Source organism: Mustela erminea, chromosome 12 (genome assembly GCF_009829155.1).
Source record: "Mustela erminea isolate mMusErm1 chromosome 12, mMusErm1.Pri, whole genome shotgun sequence".
NCBI lineage: Eukaryota > Metazoa > Chordata > Mammalia > Carnivora > Mustelidae > Mustela > Mustela erminea.
In genome coordinates, this window is record NC_045625.1 from 32192420 (window position 1) to 32212762 (window position 20343).

The 20343-nt window shown below is 49.7% G+C and overlaps 1 protein-coding gene across 1 annotated transcript in view; it reads left to right on the top strand.

The window, feature by feature from the left end:
* The window catches only part of GABBR2 (gamma-aminobutyric acid type B receptor subunit 2), a 340230-nt gene that overhangs the window by 106199 nt on the left and 213688 nt on the right, over positions 1-20343 (top strand). Inside the window, exon 2 of the mRNA XM_032308333.1 lies at positions 903-1040. Coding sequence (XP_032164224.1) covers positions 903-1040 — 138 coding nt within the window. The remainder of the gene's footprint in view (positions 1-902; positions 1041-20343) is intronic.

The following is a 20343-nucleotide window of genomic DNA, read 5'->3' on the forward strand; positions in this document are numbered from 1 at the left end:
GCCCTTCTCCCCCAGCCCCCAGCAACCACCGTTCTGCTTTCTGTCTTTATGAATTTGACTCCTCGAGAGACCTCATCTAAGTGGAATCCTACAATAGCTGTCCTTTTGCATCTGGCTTATTTCACTTAGCATAATGTCATCAAGGTTCCTCTGTGTTGTAGCACGCGTCAGAGACTCCTTCCTTTTTACTGCTGAAAAATACTCCGTTGTGTGTCTGTGCCGCATTTCGTTTATCCCTTCATCTCTTGAAGGATATTTGGGTTGTTTTCCCCTTTGGGCGATTGTGAATCGTGTTGCTATGAACGTGGGTGTGCAGATACGTCTTGGAGTCCCTGCTTCTGGTTCTTTGGCTCCCGGATCTTGGGCTGTCTACCCAGCAGCAGAATGCCGGCTCGTACAGTAATCCTGTTGAAGGTTTTGGGGTTCTGCAATACTACATTGTACATTCCCCCCAGCAAAGCACCAGCATCCCCATTTCTCTGCGTGTCTTGGCTTCCTGGCCAACACTTACATTTTGTGCTTTTTTGATGCTAGACATTCTAATGGGTGTGGATTTGTGCCCTTTTAACATGTAAATGACTGCAGGAGGGTGGAGACCCCAGAGGGAGACATTTTGGGGGCCCTTTCCTCAGTGTGCAGAGCAGGGAGATAGCCACAGAGGCACAGGTCCTGGATTGGGAGGGTGCTCAGTGGGAAGAGAGCTGGGATGGGGGGTACCAACATCACATTCGTGATGTCTTCTGGGCCCAGGGCTGGCTTCGAGAGAGGCCTCCCAAGGGGGGAGCTGAAACCCAGCCGGTTTCCCATGAGGAAATTTGTTTGTGTGAATCCACCGTTGGGCCCCTGTCCCTGGGGAAAGCTGTTTCTAATTTGGGTTCCTCTTTCTGTCTCTTGCTCTCTAGTGTGATAATGCGAAAGGGTTGAAAGCCTTCTACGATGCAATAAAATATGGGCCGAACCACTTGATGGTGTTTGGAGGAGTCTGTCCATCCGTTACATCCATCATTGCGGAGTCCCTCCAAGGCTGGAATCTGGTGCAGGTAAGGTCCAGGTCGCCTTTGGTTGGGGGATTGTCCTTAGCCACCAGTCTTCTGCAGGAATGACTCCTGGTACAACATAGCTCCTAAGTTGCCCAGGTCAGGACTCCCTGACTCTTCTCTGGAGGATTGATTGCCCAGGCCCCTGCCACCCCACTGCCTGGCCTGACCCCCTCCTCCGGGCTGGTGGTGGCAAGGCCCACACGGTGGGTCTCCATGGGGTAGCCCCAACACCCCCACTGTGTGTTTGGAATCTTTTAATGACATCCTAGCCTGACTCTGTCACCACTGTCCAGCCGGTCTGCCTGCCCAGTGTCCTCTTCTGTCCCTGCCACTCTGTCCATGCCTCGGCCCCTCCCGACCTACCGCCCGCCCTTTCCCCAAAGGCATCTTGCACCTTCGGGCCTCTGAGCCCTGCTCTCACTGTTCCCTGATCAGATGGGCCTTTCTCTACTTGCTGCTGAGCCCCCCTCCCCCACTGACATGGCCTTGTGCATCAAGACACCCCCCCTCCCCAAACACTGCACACAGGGCTTTGCCTGGGTTCCTGGCCAGGGTGCACTCTTTGCACTGGCTAAGGTCCTACACCAGCCAGCCAGGGAGGGCATGGGCTGATGGAGGCAAAACTCACTAGTGTCAGGTGTTGTTTGGAACGGGAGAAGAAGGGCGTGGAAAGATGAGAGGTGACCCACGTCGTGTGTTTATGTCTTTGCTTGGGCCATCCGGCCGTGCGGCAGAGAGAATGGGCAGCTTATTCTGCACCTGGGGTTTTGGTAGACTCTGGGGACAGTGCTGACAGGACAGGGCGGGCGTCTACCTGTTCAGAGCCTGTGTGCTAGGAGGGAGGCAGGCAGCGAGCAAGTGAACAGGTCACCCTACAAAGAGCCGACACTGATGTCGTACGTGTGCCAGACTTAGAACCTACTAGGTGCTGTTCTGAGCACTTCTTTGCATTGATTCACTCCTTGCACCTGCTCTGTGCTATGGCCAGTATTGTCACCCTCATTTTATAAACCAGAAAACCTGGGCATGCAGAAGCCTAGTGACTGGCACAGGGATCCTCAGCACATAGGTAACAGAGCAAGGATTTAAACTCAGGGAGTCTCGAACTGAGCCTATGGTAGGAAACAGCCAGGACGGAAATAGGCAGAGTGATGGGACTAGTGGTGACCGTCCCAAGGCAGTCGGGGAGTGCCTCTTGGCAGAGGTGACATTTGAGCTGAGATCTGTAGCATGAGAAGGAGCGGGTTGGGTGGCTGGAATGGTCAATGCAGATGGCCTGTGCTGGGGAAGAACTTGGCTCATTCAGGGAGCAGAGGACGGGTCAGTGGGGAGCCGGGGTGAGAATGAGGAGGCCATCGAAGCCTGACCACAGCGGGATCAGGTTTCCCTGCATTCCTGTTGACTGAGGAGCTCAAGGAATCTGGCCCTGCTTGCATGAGAAGCTGGAGGTAGAGCCCCAATCTCACGGCCCAGAGGGAGGCCGGAGCTACCCGTGACTGAGGTATGAGGAAGAAGGGGTGAGGTCCTGGCCCTCTCAGCCCACGGTCAAGGAAGGCTTCCCAGAGGAGCGACGTGGAGCTGGCTGGGAAGGAGGAGAGGGGACGCTGGACAGCTGGAGCCGTGGAGGAGAGCGTTGCCAGCCGAGGAAATGGGGCGCTCTGATGCGGGAGGTGGGGGAGTATGTGGGCCTGGGGAGCAGTGAGTCACTTGTGGTGGCCTGAGTGGGCCACGCTGAGTGTGGGTGGATGCAACAGGAGAGGAGGCCAGAAGAGCAGCTTGGGGTGCTGTGATGCAAACCTAAGCTCGTGCCTGGGACCCAGCGCCAGCCACTCCCCTGGCTTCGAGCCTCGAGGTGCCTGCAAACAGCTGGGAGACCTTGGCCGGGTCCCTTTTTCTGTCTTTGAGCTTCCTTTCCTGAATACTGAGGAACACACTCCACTCCCTGTGCAGCTGGGCTGGGCACTGATCCTCTGAGCCTTAGCCCCTCACCTGTAGAATCCGGGGCGGGAGAGGACTGATCTCATAGGACCGCTCTATGGATTCAGGGATGGGATTGTGGTTAGAGCCGGGCCTGGCCCATCCTAAGCACTAAGTGCTCCTTCTTGTACCTGCCTCCTTCTGCTCCCTGAGTTGAATACCTCAACGCCTCAGCATTCTGGGTATTTCCAGCCACATGGTTCCCTGCCCCCCATCCCCCGCCTGAGATGCCCCATTCTCCTCATGCCCAGTGTGTCACCCACCCTCGGAGACTCAGCTTAAAAGCTGCCTTTTCCAAGAAGCTTTTCCTTACTATTATCTCTAAGGTAGCCCCTCTAGAAAAATTATTTTTGTCACTTCCCTGCATTTACTCCTAGCAGAACACATGCATAGCCCACCCATCGTGCCCTTGGCCTGTCCCTGTCTTAGGGCTTTGCACGTGTCGGGGGCATGTAAGCTCCGAGCTGTGAGCTCCATAAGAACGGAAGCTGGGCCTGAGTTCCTCCTGTTTTTCCTGGTGCTTAACACTCCACAGACCTTATTGTATGTCTGTTGAATGATCAGAGAGATGGAGGGAGGAAGGAAGGGACAGAGGCTGGGAAGACCTCCGCGCAGATGGGCATTTTGCTCAGACACGGCAGGCCAAGTTCCGAGGAGGGTCCCTGCCCAGAGAGGAAGCCAGGGAGCTTCCGGGCCTTTCCATATCCTCACTTGGAATGGTTTACCCTTCAGAATTCTCTGAGGAGCTGCCGGAGCGAGTACAATGTTAGAAACTCCTGGCTTGCGAACCAGAGCCAACCGGCCTCAGCATGAGCAAGGAAGGCCTCCAGCTTGGAGAAGCTGACAAGACAGGAGACCGAGTTCCGAAGACGGGACTGTGTTAGTTATCACTGTGTAATGACTCATGCCCAGATTTAGCGGCTTAAAACAACAGTAATCATTACTGCATTATTTCCTTGGGTCAGAAATTTCAGACCCAGAGGATGGCTTACGTCTGCTCCGTGATGTTTGGGATCTAGCTGGAAGATTCGGAGATTGGGCTGTAGCATCGTCTGAGGGTTTGACTGGGACTGGTTTTTTAGGACTGGAGGATCAGCCCCCCCTCCCCAGGCGGCTCCCTCACAATGGGGGCCCGTCGGTGTCTCTCCTGCAGTTCTCTCCATAAGGCCGCTAGAGTGTCCTCATGGCACAGTAGCTAGTTTCCCCCAAAGCTACCCATCTAGAGACCAAGGCAGGGTGGAAAATTCTTTTAGGACCTTGCTTCAGAAGTTGCACACTCGTTTATGCCTTATGCTCTTGGTCATACAAATTAGCTCTTATTTATCGTGTGAGAGGCCTAAACAAGCTGCAGTGGGAGGTGAAAATTGCTGGGGCCCATCTTGAAGGCTGACTACCACAGGAAGGAGGGGTTCTGGGAAGATGGTGGAGCACAAGTTTCCCAGCAAAGGAGGTTTCATGCCAAGTCCCTTCTCTGTTTTAAGGAACTTCTGCTCAGCCTTCAATACCCTGGGTAATTACCTCTTCCTCTGGGATACCTTTCCTGATCCCTTTCCTTCTGTGCCTCCCATAGCCCCAGGGTAAGTTAATGGCTTCTTCCTCAATAAAGCCTGCTCTATGAAAGCCATCTCCTGAGTTGGTTCTTGTGGGGAGGGGGCAAAACAGCCTACTCTTTTTTATGTAAAAAGCACAGAGATATATACAGTACATAAGTAGATTTAAAAAATATATATTTTATTTATTTATTTGACAGAGATCACAAGTAGGCAGAGAGGCAGGCAGAGAGGAGGAAGCAGCCTCCGTGTTGAGCAGAGAGCCCGGTGCGGGGCTCAATCCCAGGACCCCGGGATCATGGCCCGAGCTGAAGGCAGAGGCTTCAACCCACTGAGCCACCTAGGCGCCCCCATAAGTAGATCTATAGTATCTGCGGCATTAAAATTTCATGAGTGGTGCAGGGTTAGGAAAACATATCTACAATGGCTTTTCAGGAGAGTCATGACGAAGAGAAATTCGGGAAACATGGTTCTACGTCACTTCTGTTGCATACGATATTTTGTCAGTAAAGGAATTACATTTCATGGGAAACAGTTTATTCACTTTTTAGGTGTTCTGTACTAGAATACAAGCTTCTTGGGGGACCAGGGGCCCCCATTTTCTTCATCCCCCAGTTCCCAGTGCCTAGCACAGGGCCCGGCACCCAGCAGGTCCTCACTGAGTGCTGAACTGAGCTAAATGCAGGGCGCAGGCTGTGGAGCCTGAAACCCCTCCATGGCAAGTTTCCTTCCACATGGACGTGACCCTGGGGAGGTGGAGGTCGCAGGAGGGAATGCAGATTCCTGGTCCCCACTGCCACAGGCTCAGTCTGCATTGCTACAATGCCCCCCACCCCAAACACACACCCTAGACATCCACTCTCAGACTGCATGAGGTCAAGGGCTCCTGCTGCACGCTCACGGGGGTGCCAAGGGACAGGGAACTGGATGGTGCCTGGCAGTTTGGAGAGCTCTAGGGACCTCAGAGGCAGAATCATAGGCTGAGCCCAGGAGAGTAGACGTCCCCCAGGCTGCGGAGCCAGCCGAGGGATGTAGAGCTGCAAAGACCGAGATCTTGATAGGAAGGAGCCTTGGAGCTTCTGCCTCCCTCTACGTTCCGGGAAGGCAGACTCTGGGGACCTCTGGGCCCCCTCCCCACCTCTGAGAGGCTGAGCTAGCTTGTGGAGATGGTGCAGGGGCTGGAGGAGTGGGCCTCCATTCACTCAAGGGATTCAATGACTCCCTTAACTTATTCAAAACTGGGCTCCCAAACAGAGTTCCGCAAATGGGAAAATGCATGTAATTTGTGTAATTGAAAAGGAGCTCTGACTGCCCTTTGGGGGAACAATGCTTGCTGGACAGAGACAGCCTGGAATGTGTAATCACTTGTTTCTGTTTCCTCGTGCCACAAAAATAGGGATTCGCGCGACAGAGGGGTGAAAATTCAGCCTGGTGCCAAAATCAGTTAAATTTAACTTTTGCCTTTTGCCGGGCTTCTTGATTCCTGGTTGCTGCGTCGAGAACCTAATATTGTTTAAGTCATGATGTGAGTCACTCGGCCACTGGGAGCATTGGCTCCTCCAGCTAGGTGCAAGGACCATCTTAAGAGTCCAGGCTGTGACGTGCAGACTCTGTCCCTCCCTGGGCTGGTCAGAGCTGGACCTCCCTGGCAAGGGCCTATTAGGGCACAGGCTGGCAGGCGTCTGGGGAGGGGCAGGGTCTGACTGTGGGAATGGCATGTTCAGACTGAAGGACACACCAGAGTCTGCACCTCCAGACCCTCGTGGCTCTGTGAGAGATGTTGCCGGTTCTTAGTGATGTCGGTGGGAGATGCAGGAGCAATGGCTGCTTAGTGAGGAGGGAGCCTCCACTTTCTGCGAGCAAGCCCTTATCGCTGGAGGCATCCAGCATGGCGCCAGCCGCCTGGCTGTGAAGTAGGGGGTTCCCTGTTACCCAAAGTTGCCCGAACGTTCCGGTCTCATCCAGGCCTGCTGCTGGGGAGATCTAATATAGAGAGTAATCATAGACCAGATTGCAGGCTCTCAAACTATGTCATAAGGGTCACTTCTGGGGGCTGTGGATGGGACTTTGCTAATACCCATTCCCAGGCTCCACTCGTTGGGTCCAGGCTGAGGGACTCAGCAAATGTCTTAAGGGCATAGACCTACTCGTCACCCCCACTGCCATTTCAGTGCCCACAGCCCCGAAGACTTAGATGCAATTAGTTCTTGGAGAGGCCGGGTGATTTCTGATGCACCTTCACCTCCCAAACCCTGGGACTCGAAGGCCTGGGGCGCCAGGGGCTCTCAGAAGTGCTCCCGGGCTCCAGAACTTTGGGCTGTGCAGCCCCTTTGGGGACAAAGGCATGGAGGAGACAGCAGGGCAAATATGCCAGAGCTGCCAGGATGAAGCCCACAGTCCCAGGTGTGGTCAGAGGGTGCTCGGTCACCCCGCCCTGCTCCCCACCTTCCTCTTGCTCCCTCGTGTCCCCAGGCCCAGACAGGGGTCTCTCCACCTGGCAGGAAAGACTGTGTTCCTTCCTTCTGGTGCAGTTTGCTGCCCTTTTTCCTGTGACATCCCCCATTCCTTGCGCTGTGTTATCCTACCCACAGCCCCCTGCCATGGCGTGAGGCCCTGTGCCTGGGTCCGGCCTGGCCTGACGCTGCCTGAGGCCAGGGTCTTCTCTCATTCAGCCTTGCGCCCTGGGGCTTGGCGCTGGCCTGGCTCCTGTGCTGAGGGGTGCTGGGGAGTACTTGCTGACAGAGACCTGGATGCCTGCCTTCTAGGCTCAGTCCCGTCTCGAATGAGGAGGGCAGATCATCGGAGCCCACCGGACCTGAAGGAGTGTTTCTCCACCTGTAGTCCCTTGGTAAAGGAAGGCAGAGGGAGACCCTAAACGGCCTCCGGCTGCGTCTCACTCCACATCTCCTCTCTCTGGACCCCATGTTGTTCTTTGACTTTGTTCCAGACCCCCCCAGAATCCTGTCTTCAGCATTCTAAAGGGGGTTTGGCTTTTGACCATACCTTGCACTTTCCTGGAGCAGTTCTGCTGACCTCCCCCCAACCTAGTCTGTCCTTTTGCGAGAATGGGGCCTGGGGAAAGGCAGGAGAATGTGGGGCCAAGTCAAGCGCGGGGGCGTGGAGGGCAGGAATGAAGGAAGGGCAGCTTAAACCAGAGATGCTGGCAGAGCCCAGGCAAGGTACAAGAGAGGCAGCGAGAGGAGGCTGACATCCTCAGAGACCAGCACAAAACTCCCTCCTTCTTTGGAAGCTAGGTGATAGCTGCTTCAGCTGGCAGACAGAAATAGTCTCGCTGATGAAAATAAAGGCAGATTCCTGAAGGGATAAAGGGCCGCTTGCAGGAAAACGGCAGGAAAACGCAAACACTGTTTCGTCAAGAACCATATCCCGCGGAGCCTGTCCTTTAAAAGGCACGCAGCAAATATTAAATTGTAGATGCGCGTCTCCTGGCACTGTCCCAGCCTCCCCTTGGCAGCCCATCCCGCGCCTCGGTGCTCCCTCCAGGACCAGGGGGAGGAGCATTTTGGCCTGTGAGATGGGGCTGGATCCTTGGAGATGCTCTTGCCGAGGAGTGGAAGGAAGGAGGTCACGCAGACAGGGGAATGTTGACTCTGTGTTTGTTGAAGTGTTGGCAACTATGGCCCTGAACATTTAGGACTTGATTTTCTGCAAAACCTAAATCATGCTTGGTTTTGACATTTAAAAAACCAAATCAGTAAAACCCCCCCAATCAAGCCCTTTGCTATTTACTGAATTCTGACATAGCTCTAAACTGCTGGTCGATGCCATTTGCATCACAGGAACAGGAATTTTGTTGTCTGGCTTGATAGTCTCAAGTGATTACCGTATTAAAGCTGTAGGTTGCCTGAGAAGTCGAAGGGTTGTGGTTTTGGGGGGGTGGTTTGGGGGCTTTTTTATTCTTTAAACTCAGCAGTGGGTTGTGGAATTTGAGATAGATTCATAGAAGGCAGAGCTGGTAGGGTCTTGGCAAGGGTGGGATCCAGTGTTCCCATTATACAGACTGAGAAACCGAGGCCCAACGTGGAGAGGACCTTGCCCAGGTTCTCAGAGTAACAGCAAACCTGGGTCCCATGGCTCACCCTCCAGTGCCATCTCCACCAAAATCTGGTCTGATTTTCTCTCTCTCAGCCTTGTTTTTCTCTGATGTAAAGTGGGACCAACCTCTTGTGTTTCCTGCCATTGTGAGACTCACAGAAGGCTTTCCCCTTTAAGTGAAAGCACTCCTATGGACTACGGAGCAGCAGCGGCTCTTGCACTGAAAAGGACTTTTCCACCTGAAGCCGATCTCCGATTACAGCTCTGAGTTGTAAAATCACCCTATTTTGCATCAACAACCAAGGTGGTTTGCTCTGGCATCAGAGACCCTGAAACCAAGGCATCCTGGGCAGGATGGGGGGGTTCTTTAGCAAGACACTCAGGCTGCATACAGCACCCACTTCTCAACCCCACCCCGGGGGTCAAAACCCACCCCACCAGGGGTGGCTGGGTGGCCAGAACCACGGACCTGACGGAGCCCATTCAGGAGGTGCGGTGCGATGGAGCACAGCTGGAAACTCCTGCGGCTGCTCTCTAAGAAAGACAGCAGAGGCCAAGAATCCAGGCCGGGCTGGAGCCATTTCTTGGCGCTGGTCTCCAGAGGGGCCATTTAGCGCATTAATAATCTATGAAATGCTTCCACCTTCTGGATTCATAAGAAAGAGAAAGAGGGGGTGTGAGAGAGGGAGAAGGGATATTAAGGGCACGCACCATGGGCCAGGCAGGGATTACGGGTGGGCCTTATTCATTCCCTCACTCAAACAGCATGATCGATGCCTGACTCACACTCTTCCGGGCTCTTGCAGACCGGTGTCCCTCCCACTGCCCAATGCTGCTGCCCCAGGTGGACGTTTTGGAGAGGCAGTTTGGGGCAACAGCTAGAACAGAGTTGTCAAGCCCCGATGCTCTGGGTCGCCGTCCCTCCCGTGTCTCTCCTTGCCAGAACCGGCTTGGGCAAATCGGCAGGCTCCTGGAGCATCGCCGAACTCATCTGTGAAATGGGCGAGGTCTGCCCTTCTTCTGGGGCTATTTGGAGAGCGTTGGACAAGACAGGGTCATAGAGCAGCGGGGAAGCACTCTGCAGACTGTACGCCCCCGATGGACTAAGGTTACTATTACTGGGACTGGTGTTTTTTGCTGTCTGAGGTGCCCGCCAGGGCCCAGCCAGGGAATTCCTTGAAGATGAATGTCTCCATTTGCCTCCAGATTCAAAGTCACGTGGATGAAACGAGCTGTCACAGACCATGAAGGTGATTTGGAAGAGTGAAATTAAAACAGAGAGCCTGCAAGAGAGGCAGAGTCAGCCCAAGGCAGCCGGAAGAGCCATGGCTGCTCTTTCCGGGTTGAGTTTTCACAGAAGCAGAGGCAAAGGGTATGACAAGCGTATGGCGGTTCCCAGTCTGTTCCTGCCAACGACCCAACTCATATCCTTCCTGTCCATCTGGTAAAAGATTCAATTCAAGGTTCTGACCCCCATTTTTAATTCAAGACCATGGTCTCTAAAGTAGTATCGGTTCCCAGCGTGTAAGCCCAATGGCCGCATTGCTGATGTGTCTTTCTCTGCCTCAACCCCTTTCTGGAACTATGCGGGATGTAAATAATTCATTCTAGATAAATAAATCACACACGCTACTTACGGTACAGCTCAAGCTGCTAGTAAGCAGCACGACCGCAGATTACGTGCAGTTGAGTCGGGATTTACAAGTTGAGACTGGGCGGACCTGGAGAGGGAACCAGGCAATAACTCCCTCCAGGAGGACAGACGTGTAAAATGACAGCAAGCTCAGAGGGCAAGAGGTTAGAGGCAACGTGGACAAGAAACGTGGAATGCGGGGGGGTGGTCTCAGGCACATGGGCACAAGTTGGTCAGCTTGGCCAGGCTCTGTGGGTGAGACGCCCTGCCGGAGGGCTGAGCCATGCCCCGGTGTGGAGACTAGATCACCCCAGTGGACATGCTGGGGGCCTGGGGCATCAGACGAGGGGGGTGGATTCCGCAGTTGCCCAGGCAAACCTGGTGGGAGGACTTATGGGAGGAGGGGGTGAGTGGGGACAGGGCACGGGCTTATTAATTAAGAATCAGGTTCCCAGGTCCACTGATCACATCCTAGGGAGGACGCCTGAGAAGCTGATTTTTAACAAGCGCCTTGGACAGTTCTGATCATCAGGGGACTGGGAAAAATGCTGGCCTAGAGATGCCCTAAAGCCACAGGGTCCTGGACCAGCAGCAGCACCTTGGAGTGTGTCAAAAGGGCCCACTCCCAGGCCCCACCCCTGGACCTGAATTTTGACCAGATTCTAGATGATTCTTGCTGATTAAAGGTGCCTGGAGTCTTTGAAGGCAGGTGTGTCAGCTGAGGTGGAAGGGTCTAAGGGTAGGTATTGAGACTCTGGAGGGAACATAAGGGAAGTACCTACAACCGAGCCCCCAAATCTACTTGTAGAATGTTGCGGGGCTGGGGGATGCGGAGGAAGCAGGTGTAGTCAGTGTTTCGCCACCTTTGGACGTGCCTGCAGTCAGCAAGGCCGTCAACCCCATAGAGGCCAGGAGCACACTGAAGGGACCTGTGGCTCCCAGTAAGGAGTGGTGGAAGGGGCACTGGTTCAGGGGACCTGGCTTCCCACCTGTCCCCGCCATCTCCCAGCTGGGTGGGAGACAAACCACTTCCTGTCACTGGAGCCTGAGTGTCCTCGTCCGTAACAGTTCCGCTTTCCCCCTAGGACTGTGCTGATGCTTGCGTGAGGTGGGCCCTGGGGGGCTCAGAGGCTGCTGGGCAGGGGCTCTGGGATGAAAGCATGGGGTTTGTGTCATGGCATGAAACCAACTGCCCTATGTTTATTGAATTCCATAAGGCTGTGTCCAGAAGCCCAGAGGCACTAATGTGCTTGGTCAGCTTGTAATAGGAACAGTCTTTTGGGCTTGGCGTCACATGGGCTGTGGCTCATGTCCAGGCTCTAGCACTAGTTGGCCACCCTGGGCAGGTCACTTAGCGTCTCCTGGTCTCAGCTCCTCATCTGTCACATGGCGATGGAATGGCAGACCATGGACTGGTTATGGGATGAAACGAGACACTTAGGGTTCCCTGTACCATGGTTTGCGTTCCTCTTCCTTCCACTTCAAGGACCATGGTGGCCTTCTGGTCTACCTTCCAGGAAGAGCTGGAGCCCTGGGATCTGGGTTCAGCAATCTGGTACTAGCTGTGTGGCCTCTGCACATCCTTAGCCCTATCTGAGTCTCCTACTATAAAGAGAGAGGGTTAGGTCAGCTGATGGTATCATGTCCTTATTCCCAAAGCCTTGTAGCTTAAAGCCATCAGCATCTGCCTTAAACTTCTCTTTTCCTCTCTTGTGCCTTACATGTGATTCCCTCCTTTACCAGCTCCTGGGTTGGGCCTGGGATCTCAGGGTCCTGGGATCGAGCCCCCTGTCAGGCTCAGCAGAGAGTCTGCTTCTCCCTCTCCCTCTGCCCCTCCCCCCTGCTCGAGTTCTCTTTCTCTCAAGTAAATAAATGAAATCTTTAAAAAAGGATAGAATGAGGAAAATGAGATGCAAAGATAGAAGAGACTTGCCCTGCTTCTTACAGTGAACAGACCTCAGGCTGTGGGAGTGGGATCTTTGGAGACCACGGAGGCTCCCTCTGTGTTCATGAGGTCCCTCCCTAGCCTACCTTGGCAAGGAGCCTTCTGCTGGAGCCTCTCAGTACGGACATGTTTTCTCCCTGTAAATCCTCCATCACATGCGTGCACACACACACACACACCCCACTTTTAAACCTATTCCTCATCCAGTGACTGTTGTGTATAAAAAACAAGTGGTTCCTTTGAAATCAAAAACCAGATGACTGGTTGTTGGTGAAAATCAATAACTATGCTAAGTATTTCAAGCATATAGTACTTGGAGTTCTACTCTGGGTGGTTTTATAATGAATGGGTTGGCTTTTTTTTTTTTTTTTTTTTTTTTTTTTTTTTTTTTTAAATAGAGCCTGGCCTACTTTAGTGTTGAATTATACAGAAGACTTTTGCTTTGGCTCTGTTTACCAAGACAATTAAATAATTTATTATTTCCATGATTCAGAGGTTGAGCCTTATAAAGTGGGAAGCGCTCAACCTGAGATAAACCACCCTGGGTTAGATGATTATCGAGACTCTGCCCAGATGCCGACCCCAGCACAGTGTTCCCGGATTTCCCCCCAGGCTCCCACACACTGTCCTGGTTACTTCTGAGATGGAATGTTGGCTTTGCGTGTCCTTGTTCATCCTGGGTGTCTTCTGAAACTCCAGGCCTGTGGCTGGAGTCCTGGGGACATGGACCCTCAGCACAGCCAAGCCCACCCCAGCAGCCCTCACTAGCAAAAAGGGATCTTTCCTTAATTCCCAGGTTGATTACCACTTCCTTGGGAAGCCTTTCCAGCCAGATCACGGCCTCCAGGGGACACATCATCGAAGGTTCAGTTTTCTGTTCAGCCTAGAGCTTGCCTGGTAATGTCAGTCCCCTCCATCAGGGGCACCTTGCGGGGGGAGGGAGGTGGGACCACATCTCCCTTGTTGTCGGTTGGAACCCAAGAGCCCAGCATGTGGCCTGGAATCTAGGAGAACCTCCAGGAATCATTTTGTTTGGTTTGGGGTTCTCTCTTTCTCAGTCTTTCCCTTTTATGTAAGTAACATTACAAATTCATGGATCTTTAAAAAATATATTAAATGGGCTGTATTCCAATCAGTCACAGACATTATTTTTTAATGCAGTGTTTTTGCTGCTCTACTTAGTATTTCCACCTTTCCTCCAAATTTTCTTCTAGTCTTTTGGAAAAATATTGAAGCCTACAAAAATTAAAAGAAAGTGCAGTGAACATCCTCTACCCTTTACATAGGGACGCCGATTGTCTATGTTTTGCCTTGTTGGTCTTCTGTACCCTCTCTTTCCCCCGCCCTGCCCCCACCACACTCATATTTTTGCTGAAGCCCTTGACAGCAGCTTACAGACATAATGACACTTCACCACTAAATATGTCAGCATAAGTCTCCTAAGAACAATTATATCCTCGTATATCACCACAATATAATGGTCACACCTAAAAAATGAACAGTGATACAATAATTTAAACTGTTATGTGGCCCATATTTCAGATTCCCCCAGTTGTCCCCAGAATGTCCTTAGTGCCATTTATTTGGGGGTAGGGGGGGACCAGTCAGGTAGCATACAGTGTAAGTTCGATCACATGCTTAGTCTCCTTGAATCTACTACCCTTTTTTTTTTTTTTTTAAAGATTTTTATTTACTTATTTGACAGAGATCCGAGTAGGCAGAGGCGGGGTGGGCGGGGGGATGGGGAGCAGGCTCCCTTCTGAGCAGAGAGCCTGATGTGGGGCTTGATCCCAGGACCCTGAGATCATGACCTGAGCCGAAGGCAGAGGCTTAATCCACTGAACCCACTGAGCCACCCAGGCCCCCCGAATCTACTACTTTTAATCTCCTAACTTTTTTTTTTTTTTTTGCTTATGGGACATTGACCTTTTTAAAGGCTCAAGCCAGTTGTTTTAGAAAATGTTCCCAAATCCCAAATCTGGATTTGATCATTTCTTCACAGCTAGATTCCGGAAAAACAGTTCTGGCCAGAATCCTCTTTTATACCATGTTCTTCCCACTGCTTTGAGTCAGGAGGCCTACCTTTGAAACCTTCTCGGTGATACGAAACTCCATCCTTTGGCTAAGGTGGCACCTGCTAGATTTATTGTAAAGATACCTCCTCCCCTTAGTAATTATTAAGTAACCTGTGGGGTGAGACTTCGAGGCTGATGTCCTGGTCCCCCACCATCTTTTACCAGATGATATGAGGCTCAGTTGATGGTCCTGGCCAAGCCGCTGTCACATCAGGGCTGCAAGATGGCTATTTTCTGATCGAACTCCCTCCCTTTTTTAAAAAAAATTAAATATTTTATTTATTTATTGGACAGAGAGAGAGAGAGACAGTGAGAAAGGGAATGCAAGCACGGGGAGTGGGAGAGGGAGAAGCAGACTTCCTGCTGAGCAGCGAGCTGCACGTGGGGCTCAATCCCTAGACCCTGGGATCAGGACCTGAGCTGAAGGCAGACACTTAACCGACTGAGCCACCCAGGTGACCCCCAACTCCCTCCCTTCTGCACTGAAGCTGGTGTTCTTCTTTGCAGAAGAGCATTCCCTTTTTTGACGCTCTCGCTCCCTCCTGCCCCCTTCCCTCCCCTCCCACCTTCTCCTCCATTCCTCTGGGCACTTAATGTTATTTATCTGCCTTAAATTTGGAGCCAGCCATTTCTTCAAGCTTTTCCCATTCTTTCTGCTGGGGATTGTATTTAGGGACCAAGATCTGGGGTCTAACTCTGCTCGTTGCTACTGGGGGTCATTGCTTCTAGGATTTTTTTTTTTTTTTTGTGGACTGAACTAGAGAATAGACTTCTTCATGTTTTAAACAAAAACATTTAACCTTGACTATGACTATAAGGAGATAATCACACCCATCTAGAGCATTTTACAAGCCACCTGGCCTGGATTCTTCAGGAAAGTTAATGTGGTGGAAAACAACAAAAACAATGGAAAGGCCGGGAGCTGTTCTTAGATGAAAAGAGGTTATAAAAATATAGGAGCCAAATGGGAGGCATGGATGCTGATTAGATCCCGATTTTTAACATCCAATAGGGCATTTTGGGGAAACCGAAGAAATCAGGGTAGACTGACCATTGGATGGTACTGAAGTGTTCGTCATTCTCGTAAGTGTGGTGAGGACACTGCGATCACACTCCAGGGGAATCTTCCAGAATCTTCTGGACTGATGGGAGTGAAGTGTCAAAGTTTATAATTTTGAATGCATCAGAAACAAAAACGTGTGAGTGTGTATGTGCGTCTCTGTGTATGTGTGTATATGTGTGCGTGTGTGAATATTTTTACAGAGAGGAAGGCAGATGGGGAAAATACTGAATGGTGAAGGGGATATGGTGTTCACTGTACTGTTCTTTCAACCTTCTTGTAGGTTTGAAGAGCTTCACAGTAAAAAGCTGTGAGTGTGGGAGGTGGCGGGCTGGTGGAGGAGACTCCATCTCTCTCCTGGTCAGACGGTGGAGATATAACCAGAAGTCCCTTTACAGATTTTTCTCAGTGTGATTGATAACATTTGTTAAGTGCCTTTGTTTTCAGTTCTTAGGGATTGCTTGCTTTGTGTTGATCAATTTTATTTTTAAAACCTACACAACTTTTAGATGATTCCACAGTCGAAAAGGATGTAACAAGTAGAGAATTTCTGGACCCCATACAGCTTCCCTCTGTTCTGTTCCATGCCTCTCCTGTATTTAGCCCTTTTTCATTATCCCTCCAGTGTTTCTTGTTCCAGATATACATAAATGTGTGTCTTTATTTCTCTTCCTCTATCTTACGCAAAAGGGAGCCTACTGCATATGCTGTCCTGCACTTTGCTTTTTTTCCCTTAATTTTCCCAGAGCTGTATGTTTTGTCACTATATAAAGATATCCCCCCCCCCTTTTTTTTTTTACAGCTACATAGCACTTGTCGATGTGCATGAACTGCAGTTGGGACAGCCAGTCCTCTATCAATGAACATTTGGGTTGTTTCCAGTCTGTTGGAATAACCTGAGCCACACTGTTTCATAGGGGTGCCAGTGTGAATTGGGGATGGATTCCTAGAAGGGGGATTATGGTGGGTTAAGGGAATGCATCTGTAATTTTTCTAGAAAATAAATGATTGCTGAACTGATGAGAGAAACTAATGAATGAATTTGATTAAGAAGAGCAGAAAATAAAAGGCTGATACCCAAATGGAGATCTAAAACAATTAGGCCCTCTAACTATCTTGGAAGAGGCTGGTTTCAGACCCCCCTGACCAAGTCTCCAAGTGCCACAGTTTTCGTTCCCTCACGGAAAGAACGAATTCCTCCTTGGTCTGTAAATCAAACGCAGAATTGCAACGTCATGAAAGGGTAGAGCTGAAATAAAAAGCTACCCAGGGCCATCTCCTTATTTTAACGGCAAGGGGAGTCCGGGCCCAGAAAGGGGGGGGGCAGGAGAATGGTGGAGAAGCAGCCCCCGATTCGGCTCAGTGCCATCATTGCAGTGAACAGCCCGTGCTGTGTCTGCTTTAGAGGAAAGCCCACTTGCTTGTGGGTGCTACCGAGAGTCAAACGGAAAATTGTCCTAGCGTGCGTCCCCGAGATGTTATGTAAGGAGCACCGTGGTTCAGACCCCTGCGTGCTCTCCGTCACAACATCGCCTTCCATGGAACTCTCTCCGTGTAAATGGCTTTGGTTTCCCATCTTTTGTGTTATTCTGGGGCGTTCAAATGGAGTCCTGATGATAAATCGGACCAGGTGGTGGCTTCGACGGGCTGTGTGCGTTCTGGCCGGTGATGTGGGTGGTCATGTTTGCCGAGGAGAGCCTGGAATTACATAATCCCGGCGTTGGTGGCATTCTGATTTGATTCTGAGCAGGCGGCACGGGGCAGCAGATGAGTTTCGCCAAGCCCAGCTGTGGACTCGGGCTGGGAGCCTGGGCAAGTCCCTGGTTTTCTCCGGTCCCCCTGCGGGTTAAAATGAGGAACTGGACAAGTTGAGGATGGCGGATACACGAATGACAGCGGAGCCCTTGCTTCCCCGTCCCATGCTAATTGCAGGTGTGACCTCATGCTCTTCACCAACTTAACCCACATCTCTGGCCGCCACTATCAACGTACTCGTGACGTCACATAGGCTCAGGTCTATTTACCATCTCTGGTGTGGATGGTGACTCAGGAGTCATGATAGAAGGCAGGTGTCCAGTTAAATTAAAAAATTTCAGGCAAATAAAGAAGTCTTTCATCACAAGTGTGTCCCCAGTATTGCTAACTATGGCAACCCTCTTAAGCCATTTCTACTTGTACGGTTATTTCTCTTTTTTTAATGTAATTCATTTGATTGGAGAGGTCCGTCTACCCTCTTTGTGGCCCTTCTGATAGTGCTTATTCTCCAGTGCCCAGATAAGAGTCTTGCTCATGATATATTGTTTAAATGCATATTATGACCTAATTTAATGGAAAGGAACAGATTTGAGTAGGAAATTTTTATTTCTGAGGACTGTATATTCTTATAGGACTCCTTAATGAACCTGCAATCCAGTGTTTCCCAGACCTCCAAGACCCTTGGGTCTACCACTTGTATTGTTAACTGATTTAGTATTTTCCTTTAAATACACATATCCTTTTATTTAAATACCATGAATGGAAAATCTGTATCATTTTCTAAGAAGATGGTATAAAAGTATAAAAAAGAAAATGTACTTATTGAGATATAAAATGTAAATATAAATATGAAAAAGAAAATGTACCTATTGAGATATAAAATAGAAATATAAATATAAAAAAAGAAAATGTACCTATTGAGATATAAAATATTAATCTAGGGCTCAACTAAAATCACTAGGTTTGCCATCAGCAGACACTGACTCATGCAAACCCCCTGCTGGTTTGAGAATCCCCTCCACAACCCTGATACATAGGTGATTCTTGAGCATCTCCTTGAATATCTCCAGTGATGGAGAACTCAGTACTTTGTAAGATTTTGATTCCTTCTTGAATATCTCACTATTAAATGTTTCTCCCAGATGTTGATCCACATCAGGCTCCCTGAGAGAGTCATATATCAATTCTACTTTTCTCTCTGGGACCCCACATACTAAGTTTGCTCCCTTTGCATTCACTCATACATTCGTTTATCAATACATGGTTGAATGCTTTTTCTGTGACAGCTGCTAGGAGAACTAAGGGATAGCAGGGAAGTCTCCCTGGAAGAGGTGGCCATGAGCAGGCCTGGACAGATGAGTAGGAGCTGGCCATGAGGAAATGGGAGGATCCAACAGATAGAAATGCTACATCCTCTTTCACTGCAAGCATTGAGGTGGGCCACAGCACACCTTTCTCCCCCTATAGATGTGATCTCAACCCATTCACTAATTAGAGGTGCTAAATTGATATGAGGAGACATGATTTTTGCAGTGTGGTAATTAAAAGGCAGTTGGCTTCACAGCTGTGATCACACGAGAGCACTTCTTACCCATAAAGACATCAGCTGAAAGCAAAGTGCAAAGGAGCTGAGGAAGCCAAAGAGGATTCTAATGTAATTTGCTAATTTCCTACATTTGTCACCTGTACAGCTGTGAGGGGGAAATGGAGCATTTTACCAGAAGTTTAAGAGAAAATTAAAGACATACATCCTAATTGTACACAATTAGACAAGAAATATAATCATTATTATTTTTTTAAATTAACAAGCCATTTAAAATTCACTTGATCAGGATTTAGAAGGCCTGATTGATTTAGAATTGTGTCTCTGCTTGGTGGCAGCCACGTCACAGAGAGCAAACCCATTCATTCACTGAAGCATCTCCTCTGTGAAATGGGTGTACTCCTCTCCCCTCTGCCTTCCTTGGGATTGAGGTATTACTGAGAGGAAAAAGCTTTGAGTTAAGAGGCCTTTCATAAGGGTGAGAAACACCATTGAAGCCTCATAATGTCTAAGTCTAGAAGTTGGGCTCTGACATTAGCCATCATTCTCCTTGGATCCTGAGATGGGAGTGGGGTGGGGTGAGTCACCCTGGATTACAGAGAGGAGACGGATCCCAACAGGCAGAGGAGGGTTCCGTGGTGAACAGCGGGGCTGGCATTCAGCCCCAGCCCATCCACACTGAGGCCCTGAGTCCCTACCTTACGGGCCATACTGCTTTCTCAGCACTGTTTTGCTTTCGATGTCTCTCTGTTTTATTCTATCTCTGACTTAAATAAAAAGGAAAGAAAGGATTTGAGGAAGTAATATTTGTTTTCTAACTCCTTTATATAAAATAATGAGAGAAAAGCTGAGGCAGGGAAGGCGGAAGTAAGAATCACAAAAGGTTGGGGGCACCTGCGTGGCTCAGTGGGTTAAAGCCTCTGCCTTCAGCTCAGGTCATGATCCCACGGTCCTGGGATCGAGCCCCACATCGGGCTCTCTGCTCAGCGGGGAGCCCGCTTCCTCCTCTCTCTCTCTGCCTGCCTCTCTGCTTACTTGTGATCTCTGTCTGTCAAATAAATAAATAAAATCTTAAAAAAAAAAAAGAATCACAAAAGGTTGTATCTAAAAGAGCAAAAAAAGTAAATTACTTTACAATTTAATATTTACAAGTAAATAAAAGCTATTTCTTAAACTGGGTGATGGGCAGTTGGATATTGGTTTCGTTATTACTCCTTAAACGGAACATAGTTATTTTATATACTTATACAGTTAGACATAGCTTTTATATGATGATAAAAGTTTTAAAAGAAAAATAGGAAGAATTTTCTCTTAAATGATAAAATAAAGTTTTATATATACATATGTATATGTGTATATGTGTGTATATATATCCACACACACCCATATGAGTTCTGTTTCATATAATTGAATTGGACAATCCTAGGGAATCAAAAGCATAATAAGCCAGTGATTCAGTATTATTGTTTTTTCTTTTAAGCAGATTTTTTTTCTTCTTAGTCTTTCTTTCTTTTAAATTGCCCTGGTTGCTTGCTTGTCTTCTACGGGGTACCTCCCCAAGAAACAGCTTTGAATGTTGGAGAGAGAGCTACATGCCAAAAATGAAAGTCCCAAGGTCAAGCCCTAGCCTTGCTACTTGCTAACGGGTGACTTTGAGCAAGTCACTTAACCTCTCTGAGTTTCAGTTTTCTTTTTCTTTTTTTTTTTTT